This window comes from Nicotiana tomentosiformis, chromosome 12, assembly GCF_000390325.3.
Source record: "Nicotiana tomentosiformis chromosome 12, ASM39032v3, whole genome shotgun sequence".
NCBI lineage: Eukaryota > Viridiplantae > Streptophyta > Magnoliopsida > Solanales > Solanaceae > Nicotiana > Nicotiana tomentosiformis.
The window spans coordinates 22179920-22195187 of record NC_090823.1 but is presented as its reverse complement, the minus strand read 5'-3'; the positions used below and the strand labels follow the sequence as shown (position 1 = coordinate 22195187).

The 15268-nt window shown below is 40.1% G+C and overlaps 1 protein-coding gene across 3 annotated transcripts in view; it reads left to right on the top strand.

Moving 5' to 3' along the window:
• Positions 1-366: 366 nt before the first annotated feature.
• Positions 367-15268, top strand: part of LOC104103906 (dynamin-related protein 3A-like) — a 37381-nt gene continuing 22479 nt past the window's right edge. The window contains exons 1-13 of one of the 3 annotated variants that reach the window (XM_070191892.1): positions 367-928; positions 3035-3317; positions 3463-3491; positions 3652-3753; positions 5515-5583; positions 5663-5722; positions 6405-6518; positions 6698-6746; positions 7394-7503; positions 7723-7815; positions 7910-8002; positions 8152-8289; positions 8925-9011. In XM_070191892.1, the coding sequence (XP_070047993.1) occupies positions 539-928; positions 3035-3317; positions 3463-3491; positions 3652-3753; positions 5515-5583; positions 5663-5722; positions 6405-6518; positions 6698-6746; positions 7394-7503; positions 7723-7815; positions 7910-8002; positions 8152-8289; positions 8925-9011 (1617 nt within the window). In that variant the 5' untranslated portion in view covers positions 367-538. The remainder of the gene's footprint in view (positions 929-3034; positions 3318-3462; positions 3492-3651; positions 3754-5514; positions 5584-5662; positions 5723-6404; positions 6519-6697; positions 6747-7393; positions 7504-7722; positions 7816-7909; positions 8003-8151; positions 8290-8924; positions 9012-15268) is intronic. The other 2 variants (XR_011412815.1, XM_070191891.1) reach the window with 2 other exon arrangements.

The following is a 15268-nucleotide window of genomic DNA, read 5'->3' as shown; positions in this document are numbered from 1 at the left end:
TTCACTTACACTGCTCGGAGATGGAAGCAAATAACTTTCTACTTTGTACTAGCTAGTTCATTAGTATTAGCTTTTTCATTCACAGTATTAGCTATTAGTAGTTTTCATCTTTTACTTTGGATATGTCATCTTGTATAACTTGGACCCAATTTGGGATTTTATTTATATATTAGTGTATATTTGCATAAATAAAAAACAAAGTGCACTCAATGTTATATACCGACCAAGTAATTAATTGATCAAACAAATATATTAAATTTTATAATTATCTCCCAATTACTCCTAAATTCAATTACAAGTTAGCCATCCAAACAGGCCCTAAAAGAAACCTGTCCCTTTTTAACCATACAAAAGAATAACTTTTCGAGCGAAAAGAAATAGAATAACTTTTCAAACTTTGACATGAAAAAAGAGAAACTCTTCTCCATCTCCGAAATCTTCAATACCAAGAAATATCCGCTAAACCCATACACCCTCACCCACTTCTCCACTCTCAATCTCACACTGACACACTGTGATACCAAAATTCCAACAAAAAATGGGCAAGAAATCAAACTCAAACGGCGACGTTTTACAATCTAAAAATTCCACATGCTTCATCGGCTCATCGGTGATTCCGTTAATCAACAAGCTTCAGGATATTTTCGCACCGCTCGGCGACATCGACGATCGTCTCACCGGTCTCCGGCTGCCGCAAGTGGCGGTGATTGGGAGTCAGAGTAGCGGCAAGTCCAGTGTACTTGAGGCTTTAGTTGGCCGTGACTTCCTTCCACGCGGCACAGATATTTGTACACGTAGACCGTTACTTCTTCAGCTTGAAAAACGCACTATAGGAGTTGGTGATAATGATTCTCGTGAATATGGCGAGTTTGGTCACCTCCCTGATAAACGATTCTACGATTTCTCCGATATTCGCTGTGAAATTCTGGTTAGGTTCTTCGATTCTTCTTGTATTTTTTCCTTTATCTTTGATATTTGGAAATCACTATTCCCTCTGTCCAATGGCGCACTATCTCTGTAGTTATTTTTAGTCAGTAGTGAAACTATAGCAAGTATTAGGTATGAGTTCACGCTACTCCAGTAACTTTTGCCCAGACCGTATTTAGCTCGGATCCCAGTTCGTTTGTCCTGTTATTAGTCAGGGTTATGTGACGCACTTTCTTTTTAGTCAGGGAGAATTATAGTATTAGGTATGAGTATCGGGGAATGCGATCATGTGAACCCGGTAACTTTTCTCAAACTGTGTATTTATATTAATAAGAATATTTAGCTCGGAACCCAGTCTGTTGGTCCGGTTATTATTTCATCAATCTGTAGGCAGTGGCCGAGCCACATATTGACACCCCCTTGCCGGTTAATTACACTGCTTAGATAGGTAATTTTTTTAATGTATATATACCTCTGTGACAAACGATTCTACAACTTCTCCGCTATTCGCCGTGAAATTCTTGTTAGGTTATTCGATTCTTCTTCTATTTTTTTAAAAATAATTGTAAATCACTACTCCCTCTGTCCAATGGCACACTTTATTTTTTAGTTAGGGCTTACGTGACACACTTTCCTTTTCAGTCAGGAGTGAAACTATAGTAAGTATTAGGTATGAGTTCACGTGAACCCAATTACTTTTGCTCGGACCGTATTTAGCTCGGATCCCAGTCCGTTAGTCCTGTTATTAGTTAGGGTACGTGACACACTTTTCTTTTTAGTGCGGGATTATGTGACACTTTTCTTTCTTAACGACAAATAAATTCTTAATCCTAACTTGTTAATGTCGCTATAGTAATTTTTTTCTTTCATTGTTTTCTATTTATAGCTAAGTCCCCATTAGTTGGAAGATATTGTAGGTCTTTTCAGACAACTTTTCTCCATGTGATTTCAGGTTTACCTTGTTGCCTTTTAACACCTTCAATCATCATACTGTCACAACTCACAACTGACACAACTATGGTAGTGCATGTGGATGTCTACATATAAAAAAGGGCAATCCGGTGCACTAAGCTCCCGCTATGCGCAGGGTCTGGGGAAGGGCCGGACCACAAAGGTCTATAGTACGCAGCCTTACCTTGCATTTCTGTAAGAGGCTGTTTCCACGGCTTGAACCCGTGACCTCCTGGTCACATGGCAACAACTTTACCAGTTACGCCAAGGCTCCCCTTCATGTGGATGTCTACATATGATATGTTCAAATCATCTCAGACCATCTTCTCTATGTGATAATAGTCTAATCTTGTATGACTGCACATCCACATTAACATCAACATTTGTGCAACGTTCATCTTGAGATATGTAAGGCGTGAGAGGCCCAACATTCATTCCTATATAATATTGCTAGTCCACAACAGGTCTATAAAATATAAATAGCCTTTCATTTTGTTAGGTATATTCTATTGCTGCACTCCCTGCCACTCCTCCATTTCAGCCATCATACTTTAATCCTATGTGTTACATCTTTCTTTAACATGCCATTGTTTTGAAATTCTGACACTAGATATTCTATATGGAGTACTGAGTTGGATCATTACTAAAAGCTGCTCAATTGGTGTGAGAAGAAAAATAAAAAGTAAAAATGGTATCATTGATGACCATTAGGAGCTAAATAATTAGTGGTAATAGATTTTGGACAGAGATTAAAAAAAAAAAAAAATTGTGGAGAAGTTAAAAGAGTTATTTTTGGTAACATACTTGAGGCTATGTTAAACTTGTTGGGCACCAGCGAAATGACAATTTTCTATTACTCCTTTATATAGAATTTTGTATAGTATGAGATTTTGTATAGCGGAAATGTCCAAAAGTTCAGAGATGAAGCTTGATGACTGGCAGCAGGATGTTTTATCTCATTTAATGATGTTCATCAACTTGTTGTTTTCTTTCTGAAATACTAGGTTAAAAATATTATGCTTATCTACTTCTTATTGTTTTCTTTCTTATCAACTAGGTTGAAGATATTATTTTTTATTTCGAAATTTGTGAATATACTAGGGGTGCCGTATTTTTTCATGCTTTCTTATGTGAATAAACTGATCTGTTAGTGCAGGTTGAAACAGCAAAAGAAGTGGGAGTTAACAAGGGAGTTTCGGATAAACAAATTCGGTTAAAAATCTGCTCTCCCAATGTTCTCAATATAACTCTTGTTGATCTACCTGGAATCACTAAAGTTCCTGTCGGTGACCAACCCAGTGATATTGAAGCAAGGATCAGAAATATGATAATGTCCTATATAAAACAAGAAACTTCAATCATATTGGCTGTTTCTCCTGCAAATGCTGATTTGGCTAATTCTGATGCACTACAAATGGCTAAAGAGGTGGATCCAACTGGTAGGTCACTGATGTAGTTGTCTGGATAGCCCAAATTTATTGCTTTAATTCCTAAGTCATGTGATACTATTTTTTATGACTCCTTTATGAAACTTATTTGACCATTTCACATCCAGTGCCTTGACTTGATAAAAGTATTTGACAGGTACCCGTACAATTGGTGTAATAACTAAGGTTAGTTTTCACATTCGCATTGAAGGTTAAAAAGCATCTCCTTTACCTTTTAAAAGAAAAATATGTCATGAAAAGGAAACTTCTGCAGCTATGTGTTCATTAGCTTCTTCATGAAATCATCAGGCAGACATGTGATCTTAATGTTGTGTTGTGGCTGTAGCTAGATATAATGGATAAGGGTACCGACGCGAGAAACTTTCTGCTGGGAAAAGTTATTCCACTTCGTTTAGGTTATATCGGTGTTGTCAACCGTAGTCAACAGGTATATTCTGGATTCTTTGCTTTGACTACTTGCTGTTTTCACTAAAGCCCTATTATTTTGCTGATCCAGAGTACTATTACTAACTGACCTGTATCTATCTCAACTTCACATCATCAAAAGCAATAACTGACTAATAAAGCACTCAAGGATGTGGCCTAGTGATGAATGAAGTGGATGTAAACCTTGGAGACCAGGGTTTAAATCCCAACAGACATAAAACAATCCCATTTGCCTAACCCTCAGTGTGCAGAGTTACCAACTAGTGGGAGGTAGTAAGTACCCAGTGGCCAGTGGAGTAGTTGAGGTGCAAGCTGGCCTGGATACCACTATTAGTTTAAGAAAAAAGTCTAATAAAAGCTATTGTTCTGATTGACATCAAAGTTTTGTGTATCAGGAGGCTAAGGATCCTTCCTAAGATTTTATGTAACATGCATTGCCTATTTGAATGGGTTTACCTTTTTCACCTCAACTAATATATCAGAGCTTTGCTTTCTTCTTTATTACAGACCTAATTTGGCGATTCTACTTCGTTCATATTTCACGTACTTTCTCCCCTTTCAAGAGCAAAGATGAATTTTCACATGGTGTTCTGCTTATTTATTAGGTCTAAGATGCTGTTAGTTTCAATCAGATCCCTATCGTGTATTTCCATCAACATTGGCCTCAGTCCTTCTTCCTTTTCAGGGGTTAATCCTTCTAGTGTGCCACTTCTGAGATCAACTGATATTTTGTTTGGTAGGAAGAGGGTAGTTAGTGATGTAAAAGGATTTCCTATCCAGTTGGATGAAAGGCCTCCTTCCACAGACATTTTGGCTATGTGTATTTGAAGCTGCTTGCAGATGTTTGTTTGACACTGATGATCCTTCTATGCAATAGCAGTTCCAATATCATATTTAATGAAAACAAGCTGAGGTTTAGGTGATTTACTTTAAGAATTTGGTTCACTGCTATGCAATGCCTATGCCCTTTAGGCCTTTACTCTTATGCATGTCTTACAATCGTATCGTGGTTGAAGAGATGCAATTGAGTGCACTGTACATGTTGCTTCTTACTTAAGTCAAAGCTTAAGAAGTAAAAGCTTTCACATTTTACATGGTTCCCAAGCTTAGTCCTATGTACTATATGAGGTCAAGAGTTTTGATCCCTTGGTCCCAAAGTGGATAAACTTTTTTTGTAGCATAATGATTGAAAATTATAGTTTGAATGGTATGTAATCATGCATATATTTGCTTATGATATATTGAATATGTGAAGGTGTGGTTTATTGTTATAAAGATATCACATTGAAGCGAAAGTAATGAAGTGCTACATATCTCGGTTGTTATTCAGAGTTGTCTGTTACTCGCAGTTGTTTGAGACCTCCTATTATTGGCTTGATCTATCATTTCAATAGGCTCCTTGTCATCAGGCTACTTAATTGAAGAGTTTTCTACACTACATATTAGTTCGAACTTTTGGCGTGAAGAGCTTTTCCATGTAAGGAAAAATGTCAATTACAGATCAGCTAAAGAGAAAGGGGTCAATTTAATTGGAAAAAGGGCGATCTAGTGAAGAGTCATTATAACGTCATGAGGGACCTAGACACAACATTATGTGGGAGAATATCTTAAACCTCGTATCTATGTCCATAAGCTGTTAGAGAGAACACCCTTTTGTTTATTTAACTGTCTTCAACAGAAAGAAAGAAGAAAATGCCGAAATATTGTGTTTATGGTTCAAATATATTGAACCAAATACGATAATATAAGTGTATTTTTGCAGGATATTAACAATAAGCGTTCTATTGTAGAAGCACTTGCGTATGAGGAGCAATTCTTCCGTGATTATCATGTACGTTTCTGCTACTTTTCATCTTATATTCCATTTTTGGTAATTCTCTACATTGTCACATGGTACTTTGCATTTGAAGGTGTACCATGGTTTATCTGATCGTTGCGGAATCCCCCAGTTGGCGAAGAAGCTAAATCAGGTTGGTGCGAAAAATGATGGATAAAAGATGAATTCGTGTCAATGGTTCTAATTTAGGTCGATTTGGTTCTGTAGGTAAGTTTTTTTGTGTTGCCGGAGAAGATGTTCAAAGGCATTTTTAGATGCCTAGCTGTAATTTTGAGGCAAAATCGGAAGATGCTAGAATAATACAATTGTCCCGGAGAATTTTGTACACTTGAGGAGTAGCCTCTTATCCCTTATTTCCTTTTGGTGCACCCACAAGATTTGTGTATGTATAGAAGATTGGGTGTTGTTTGTAGAAAACCATATCTTTTTTCTATTTTTGGTATACTCCTTGTATGCGGGTGTTTTTTGCCCATTGTCAATACAATCTAATTACTTGGAAAAATTGCAATTGTCCTCAGCAGCGCATGTCCACTGAGGTCTACTTTTAGGAATTACGGAATTCCTATTTGTCCTTCATTTCTTGTAGGCATCGCATTCATGTTAACAATCTCTTTTGTGCCTTTCTGTTGATTGCTGCAGTCGTGAAATGGGAACTTGGTTTACCTTAATGCTTAAAAAGTGTGAATAGAAACATCAAACATAAAACATCCTACTTGGCATCATTGGCTAATCTTTTTGTTACAACAAATCTAACTGTGTTAAAGAAATAAAATAGATAATAGCATGAAGTTTATGGTATTTTTGTTTTGTTTCAGATTCTGGAGCAGCACATTCGAAATGTTCTCCCCACTTTGAAGACTGATTTAAATTCTCATCTTGTAGCTGTTGAAAAGGAGTTACGTACTTACGGGGAGGCTTTGGAATCAAACGTAAAGATAATGTGCTATGATTTTATTTCAAAGTCGTGGGCTAGAAATTGATCTTTTATGAATTACAATTTCAAGTCATGGGAGGAATGATTCTAAGAGATGCATAACCAGATAGTTATAGACAAATGAATATATTTTCTAATTTAAATGAATTTATCTTGTTGCATGGCATGAGACAGGCAGAAAGAGGGGCCATGCTGTTAAATGTTCTGACAAAATACTCTGAAGGTGAGGAGTATCTTGTTTTTTTTATGGAAGTTCGCTAGTTCCTTTTATTATGTGTTTCTAGAACTTTGTGCTAACTTCTCTTTAGCCATCCCATTTTTTCAGTTACTAGGATGATTACATGTTTAATATTTTAGCTATCTGCCTCAATATTTTGATGTTGAGAAAGATACTGAGTGGGAGGCTCATCTGTATGTTCCAGATAGGCTTGTGTATGAAAATTAAGTCTTGTTATCCAAACACGACGGCATATTATTTAATTTAGAAAGTGCATTCTCTTTTCTGGATTGACTGAGTGAAACTAGGCAGATATAAATCTGTAGCAAAACATAGAGTTCTTCTGTACCCACTTGTCTCATTTTACGTCTTCCAAAAGATTGATCTTTTCTTTAAAGTGGTAAAACTTACAGCTTTAGAAGGTCGGAATGACATGGAGTGTTGTTTTTCACTTTATTTTGAATTTGAAAAACATCTTTACACTCTTGTCGCTTCTTCCCACTGTTACTTCATCTTATTCTAACAGACTTCTAGCACATGTTGCTTAGTTGTATTAATCATTGTGCCAGTCAAAGTAGGTTAATCAAGTCAAGAGAGAGGGGGTAGAATTTTTGGTTGCTTACTGACGTTCTTCCTTTCTTGGTGATTAACAGCATTTTCTGCAGTGGTGGATGGAAAAAGTGAAGCAATGACAACCAAAGAATTGTCAGGGGGAGCACGGATTCATCACATATTCCAGTCAATTTTTGTAAAGAGCCTGGAGGTGCAAATTTTTGTTCCTCAATTAGTTTCTTGTTGCTGCTGGTCTTTCATGGACTAGCTTCTCTAGTGAAGGGCTAAAGCCAATATTACTTTAATATTTCTTGCTTTAGATATTAACAAGATCTTATGTACTTAATTATGTAACTGATGTTGTTCTAGCAGTAGCAGTAAGCTGTTGATGCTGCATCAGGTAGTTATGTTGTTATTTGTGTCACTGTAGGAAGTGGATCCTTGTGAAGATCTAAGTGACGAGGATATAAGAATAGCTATCCACAATGCAACTGGTCCAAGAAATGCGCTATTTGTGCCAGAGGTGCATGCCATGATAGTAAATTTACGCATCAAGCGGAGCACCTATAATTCTTTCTATTATCGTTGGGATGATAATGATGGTATAAGTGTTTTAGGTCCCATTTGAAGTTTTGGTTAGAAGACAAATAGCTAGGCTGCTAGATCCCAGCCTCCAGTGCTTGCGATTCGTCTATGATGAGCTTATCAAGGTGATAAAAGAGTATTTTTGACTTACATGGTGTTTTACAGTTTTCGTAAGTAGGTTCCCTTTCTCATGAGCATCTACAAACACACATAAACTAGATCCTTGGGGCACACTGAATATTCAGTTGGACTTACCCTTAATTAAATCTTGCAGATTAGTCGTGCTTGTGAAACATTTGAAATGCGTCGCTTCCTAGAGTTAAGAAGGCGACTAGAGGATGTCACTGCAAGGTTTCTACGAGATGGTGTAAAACCCGCTGAAAGAATGATAACAAATCTTATTGATATGGAGGTATCTGATCTCTAATTGCAGATTGTTTGACCATTTACTTGAAGTAATGTCCTTAAACTTAAGGTTCTTCAGTTCAAGAGTGTGTATACTCATATATTTTTACATTCTTTCTTTTATATGGTCAGGATAAACTCTTTATGTGCTACCCATCCACCCACCCACACACACACCAAAAAAAAAAAGAAGGCGAAGAATAGTATAGGTATGGATAACTTAATTTAGGTCCATATTGTAATTGCCACTTGGAGTAATGCTTCAAATTTTGAATGAATATCAACAAGAAACAGTTCACTTTTTGATAAGTAACAACAAGATACAGCTTCTTTCCATTTGAAAGGTTTTCTTCTTGAGGGTTGGGATGGGTGGGTTTCTCACTTTTGTGAATTTGCTGAATTGTTGTCGTAGGAATATATTTTGCATCTTAAGATCATTTATCTTCCATTACTTTTTTATTGCCTTGCTTGGATTGTTATTGAGAATTAAAAAGTCAATTAAGATGTATTGTCAGTTTCCTTTGAGGTGAGGTGAGTTTTGTACTTCAACGGTTGATTTTATATGTTCCATGCTTGTTCATAGCAGTTATGCAAAAGATTATTTTTCTATTGCTGATCAACCAACTCTTTAATTCATTTTAGATGGATTATATAAATTCCTCGCATCCCAATTTTATTGGTGGGACAAAAGCGGTTGATATGGCTCAAATGGAATTGAGGGCTATGCAGGTACCAACTATAACTTTCTTTCTGTTTCATGTCTAAATTCATTGTGCCTGCGTATGGAAAGTGAAATACTAGATAGGATTTTGTGTAGACAATTCCATGGAATTCTCCATAATTAGGAAACATAATTGATTGTATATTTGTACGTAAACAAAGACTTCTATTTAAGAAGTCTCTTTTTACATGTTAATTTTGATACAAAGTATTTTTTCTTTTATATCTTGTTTCAATGGCATTAGAGCCAAATAGAGCAACTATCAGAATTTAGGTTGTCTCAGCCACCAAAAACGTTTTCTGGCGAAGTTCATTAAGTGCATTGCTACCTCGATTTCCTTGATTATTCGGTGTCCATATAAGTCAACCAATTACATTAAGACGAAATGAACACAATCGTCAAAAAAAGAAAAAAACACCATACGCCACCAGAAGGAACGTCAGCCTTGGCGTCAAGTCACGTGCCAGAATTTTGTCCAATGTATGCTGCATTACCGTTAAATTAGTTGACACATCGTTGTTCAGTCATGACAAGTCACTAGGGAGCTCTAATTAAAAGACCTCTGACCAAGACTCAGTTGAGGTTAAGACCCCAAGTTTTAATTCTTCATTATATAGACTCACCCTTTTTAGATTATTGTTAGTTAATCTAATCCCATTATGCAATGTTAGAAATCATCCCCAAAGTTCTGAGAATTACGAATTGGTCCAAAGCAATAAATTATAAAATAAAATATAAAAACGTATTTCCCTTTCTCAACCCCGATTCCCACACTATTTTTCTTCCCCCTTCTAGGTCGAAATTGCCCTTAACATTTCGCAAATTTATTGATTGAGTTCGCATATTGTCACGACCCAAAATCCCACCACAGGCATCGTGATGGCACCTAGTCTCTAAGACTAGGTAAGCCGATTTCCATTACATTTCGAAGCCTTTTTTTTTTTAACGAAATTGAATTAAATAGATAATCAAAACCAACAGTGGAACAAACATGAATATAGCAACCTCCCAAAACTGGTAGTACTGAGTCACGAACTCTAACTGAATACATGAAATGATCTCAAGGATCGAATACTCAATACTCTTTGATTAATAATTAACAGTACAATAAAATGAAAAGATTTCAAGGGACTGCGACGACCAAGCACTCTACCTTGAATCCTTGCGATCACACTTTACTCTGTCCGAGTCCGATAGCTTCAATACCTGACTCTGCACAAAAAATGTGCGGAAGTGTAGTATGAGTACACCACGGTCGGTACCCAGTAAGTATCAAGACTAACCTCGGTGGAGTAGTGACGAGGTACAGTCAAGACACTCACTAATCAATTAACTTGTGCAGTGTAGCAGTATATAATAATAATAATAGAAACAAATGGCAATGATGACAATAAGAATAAATAAATGATGTAAACCACAAGGCAACAAGAACACCATAAATATTGCTCAAACGAATAAGGAACACAAATACAACCAATCAATCAAGTCCCTCAAATATACGTCTTTCCAATGTAAGTACTTCAAGTATAAATCTTTCAAATATAAGTTTTTCAATAAGACAGCGGAAGAAATCACTTAACTTTTCTTTTTTTGCCTCTATTGGAATTTGACCCTGGTCTCACATGGTCTTTGTTTCGCCTTCATCGACTGCTAATAACCATACCTTTGGCAGCCCCCTTCTCTCTCTCCATTTTGCTTCCCCAGGTTCTTAAGTCTTTGACTGAAAGTGATTAAATACAAAAAGCAAGTAGTCTTAATGTACCTATAATCGCTGGTGCTCTTCCAAAAAAACCACTGCAGCACACAAACACCCCATCGCACCCCTTCACCACCGCCATGAACCATGAATCCTAGGATTCCACCACCACCATCCGAGAGCCAACCCTGTCGCGACACTACCCCAGAAAGAATCGCCGGGATCTGACACTCCATGCGCCGTCACACACGGCAGAGCTCCGACCACCCCTAGCCCACGCGTCGGCGCGTGACGCCTTTTCAGGCCAGATCCCAACTTTTTTCCTTCGGACAGCCTCTTCGCGAGGCTATTCCGACCTCACCCATCCATCAACCTCCAACTTCCGATCACTTTTGCTATTTTTCGGCGACGGAGGTGTCTTTTTCTGGCCAGATTTCACTCCCTCTCACTTTCCCTTCTTCAGTCAGTCTCCTTGCGAGGCTCTTGGTTTAGCTATGACGGACTCCACAGAGAGAAGCTCCTACTTTTCCCTAGAATCTAGAAAATTAGAAAGCATGTCTTTTAGCAAAGCTGCATCTTGGCCAGCCCTCGAACTTGGGGGAAGATGCCAACGAAAGCTTGACGTAGGGCAGGAGCCACACTTCTCGCTGTCCGAGGAGCACACTCTCAGGCGTAAAGGTTTCTTGGACTCTTGTTTGATTGGGTCTTTCTCCAAATGGGTTGGTTCTCCAGAAGCTGTTAGGAACTGGGCAGCAGAGGCATGGAACGTCAAGGACGGACTGAAAATATCGAAACTGGGTGACACGCAATATCTCTTTCGATTTGTCGACGAGTCTCAAGCTTCAGAAATTCTTGTCAGAGGAAACAGGTGGTTTGATGGGAATTTCTTAAAGTTAGACAGATGGGTGGAGCACGATGGGTGTCTCGACCCTCGTTTCACTGGCGAAACATTGGTGGTCAACATGGTGGGTCTCCCGGTGCATCTCTGGTGTCTTGACCTATTCAAGAAGGTTGGGAAAATTTGTGGGGGTTTCATTGATGTCACTTGCAGCTTGCACGATCTCTCGCGAGTAAGGATTGTGGTGAGGAAAGGGGGCAGAATCCCTGTCTCCACTGTGGTGGAAGATGGCTACTTGAGCTACAGGGTTTGGTTGAGCCCTGAATTTCGCCCTGTCTTTATGCCTGTGATTTTGGCGGAAGAAAAGGAAAGGTCAAATAGAAGAGAGGGAAGGGGAAATCAGTTTCTGAAGGGAGGGGAGGGCTCACCGGATCAGTGGACTAAGCTGGAATCAGACGGTAGACCGAGAAGTGACGGGAGGTTTGAACTTGGGAGAAGAAGACAAAATTTTAACAGGAGGAAAAGACGTGAATGGGTTAGTGATGCGGGCTGAAAGGTAGAATGGGTCGGTCCTCTCTTAACTATCATAGGGTCGGGCAAGATTTCAGCAAGCTTAGGTCTGGGCCTCTACACATGGGCCCAACAACTTTTCCCAATTATATTAGAATCGATCCAAAGGGGCCCAAATTATATCAAGCGGCGTCCGATAAGGCTCCTAAACATATGGGAGCAGTCACTCCTCCTCTTTCTGCCAATGATGCCTCAAACAGTGCTATACCAAACACTAGGGACTTGTGCTCCTCTTCAACCACTGTTCCAGGGGCAGCACTGGCAAAAGCTGGCGGTGTTATTCCACGGCCCCCCGCCTCTGATGGACCCAGCTCCATCACCCCCTCATCTCCCACTGTGCTTAGATGTGCTGAGGTTACAATACAATCTCCTCCAAGAGAGGCATTAATTCCTGCGGTTGGTGCCTCTCAACGAAACGACGTGATCCACCCGGCAACCAGAGTTCCTACTACTAGTAATGCTATGGTCTTGCATTCCTCCGGTAGGGGCAAGGAAAAGGTAATTACAGAAGACGCATGTCCAATTTCGTCACGGATTGGAGAAGTGGACATGTCCTTATGGATGGAGGATAAACTATTAAACTTTGGGAAGTTCTTAGGTGTTTCTTTTGAAGTGAAGGAAGAAATGTTAATCAAAATAAAATAGGGGATGTAGTGGTGTATCAGAGAAGGGGTCGAGTGTGTGACATGGAGAAAGGGACCTCGTCTAGGGGGGTGGGGAAATGGGGGCTATTGTTGCTTATGGAATTTAAGATCCTTTCATGGAATGTCAGGGGGATGAATGACCCAAACAAAAGGGCCATCATCAAAGTGGGAGTTAGGGAGTGGGGTGCCGACCTAGTTTGTTTTCAGGAGACCAAAATGGAAGTTTTGTCGGATGCGATCGTGAGAAGTGTCTGGGGAGGTAGTTGGGTGAAATATGACTGGGTCCCTGCAGCGGGAAGTGCCGGGGGCATTCTACTTATGTGGGATGATAGAAGTTTGGAGGTAAAGAAGATTAGGAAGGGAGCTTTCTCTTTGGTAGCTCTCGTCAAAGATAGAGTGAGTGGGGATTTGGGGGAGTGTATGGGCCGGTAGGGGAAAGGTCCAAAGTGTCTTTCTGGGAGGAACTTGCTAATATTATGGGGGAATGGGACATTCCATGGGTTCTAGGGGGAGACTTTAACACAATTAGATTCCCGGAGGAGAGATTAGGGTGCAATTTGATTTCGAGGGCCATGGAGGAGTTTTCTGACTTCATCAATGATCACTTTCTCATTGATCTTCCTCTGTCGGGGGAAAGGTTTACTTGGGCCAGGGCGGAGGATTCAAACTCAAGGTCTAGACTCGATAGATTTCTGATATCGTCCTCCTGGGATGAGCTGGTGCCGAATGTGTTGCAGATCCCTTTATCTAGGCTGACTTCGGATCACTTGCCTATCTTGCTAGATGGATGCAGAGGGAGGGGGGTCCGTGCTCCCTTCCGGTTCGAGAACATGTGGTTGAAAGTGCCAGGATTTTGTGACAAAGTGAAAGAATGGTGGACCAACTACGGGGTATCAGGGTCACCCTCATTCCGTCTGTCGAAGAAACTCAAATTGCTCAAGGGAGATATTATTAGGTGGAACAAGGAGGTCTTCGGGAGGGTGGAGGTCAAAATGAGGGAGCTTATGCATGAATATGGGGGAATTAGACAGAGGGGAAGGGGCGAGGGAGCTAGATGAATCTGAGAAAGTGAGATTGGGGGAGGTTAAGAGTGAAATAGTCGAGCTAGCAATAGCTCAGGAGACTAGTTGGCGACAAAAATCAAGGGCGCTCTGGTTAAAGGAAGGGGATTCGAATACTAAGTTTTTCCACAGGGTTGCGATTGCAAATCGAAGGAGAAACTTCATAGAGTCCTTAGTTGTAGATGGGGTGAGGATCGAGGCAGAAGAGGAGGTAAAAGGGGCGATAGTGGGGTTTTATGAGAACTTATACAAAGAGGAAGTTAGTTGGAGGCCTACGTTGGGGGAATAGAGTTCAACCACATAGGGGAGGGAGACAATGAGTGGCTAGAAAGAGCTTTCGAGGAGGAGGAGGTGCACGATGCTGTGTCGAGCTGTGATGGTGATAAGGCCCCTGGGCCTGATGGTTTCTGCTTGGCCTTCTTCCAGCTCTGTTGGGACACTGTTAAGGGGGAGTTGATGGAAGCCATCGAATACTTTCACGTGAATGGTGCTTTCGAGAGAAGCATCAATGATTCTTTTATTACCATTGTGCCTAAGAAAGAAGGCACATCTTGTATCAGAGACTATAGGCCTATCAGTCTAGTGGGGAGCATTTACAAGATTATTTCTAAAGTGCTCTCCAACAGACTAAAGAAGGTTCTTGACGTGTCTGTTTCGTCCTCCCAGAATGCGTTTGTGGAAGGTAGGCAGATCCTGGATGCTGCTCTGGTGGCAAATGAACTTGTAGACTCCAGAAGGAAAAATAGAGAATCCGGATTACTGTGCAAGTTGGACCTTGAGAAGGCTTTCGATCTTGTCAATTGGGAGTTCCTGGACTTCATTATGAAACGGATGGGGTTTGGGGAAAGATGGAGGGGATGGATCAAGTTTTGCATTTCATCAGTCAGATTCTCTGTCCTGGTTAATGGTAGCCCGTGTGGTTTCTTTGGCAGCTCCAGGGGGCTCAGGCAAGGTGACCCCCTATCCCCCATGCTATTCATTTTAGTGATGGATGCTCTGAGTAAAATGATGGATCGTGCAGCGAGTGGAGGCTTCTTGAGAGGTTTCTCAGCTCCGATCGGGGTGCTCAATGCCCGAAGGGTCTCTCATTTGCTTTTTGCGGATGACACCCTAGTTTTCTGTGATGCCGATATGGATCAGTTGACCTGCCTGAAGCAGGTACTGCAGTGGTTTCAGATAGTATCAGGACTCAAAATCAACCTCGGCAAGTGTGAGATTTTTCCGGTTGGTGAGGTTGCTAACATTGATGCTTTGTCTCATGTTCTCGGATGCAAGATGGGCTCTCTCCCCACTACCTACCTGGGTCTACCATTGGGTGCTTTGCAAAAAGGATACTACTGTTTGGAATCCAGTCATTGAAAGGGTTGAAAAACGATTAGCAGGCTGGCAGAAACGGTATTTGTCAAAAGGCGGTAAGGAAGTGCTTATTAAAAGCACTTTGTCAAGTATCCCTACC